Source organism: Penaeus monodon, chromosome 33, assembly GCF_015228065.2.
Source record: "Penaeus monodon isolate SGIC_2016 chromosome 33, NSTDA_Pmon_1, whole genome shotgun sequence".
Lineage (NCBI taxonomy): Eukaryota > Metazoa > Arthropoda > Malacostraca > Decapoda > Penaeidae > Penaeus > Penaeus monodon.
Genome location: NC_051418.1, coordinates 35407759 through 35408025, shown reverse-complemented (window position 1 = coordinate 35408025; position 267 = coordinate 35407759). Strand labels below are relative to the sequence as shown.

Here is a 267-nt window from a genome sequence, read left to right as displayed (position 1 = left end):
AGGAAAACTAAAACCCAAATACTGCAAACCTTTGAAAACACAAGTGTTGGCTCGAATGGTGGAAAAATTGTCCTGCGAGTTGAGTCCTAGCCGGTCGTTATTGAAGGAGAAAGTCCCGACAAAGTTCTTCCTGTCAAACTGAACCCGGTGGGGGCCCAGCCTTCCCTCGGGCGACCATGGGGGGATGACCTGCAGGGATAAGCATGGGGGGTGTCATAGAAGAGGTTGAAAGTGGTGGTGATATGAAAAGCAGATGAGGGGCACAAG

General features: G+C 50.6%; 1 protein-coding gene across 1 annotated transcript in view; it reads right to left on the bottom strand.

Annotated features, from left to right (window-relative positions):
* Positions 1–267, bottom strand: part of LOC119594431 (E3 ubiquitin-protein ligase RNF123-like) — a gene marked incomplete at its 3' end in the record, with an annotated part of 13922 nt that overhangs the window by 10223 nt on the left and 3432 nt on the right. Inside the window, 1 exon segment of the mRNA XM_037943491.1 lies at positions 30–189. Coding sequence (XP_037799419.1) covers positions 30–189 — 160 coding nt within the window.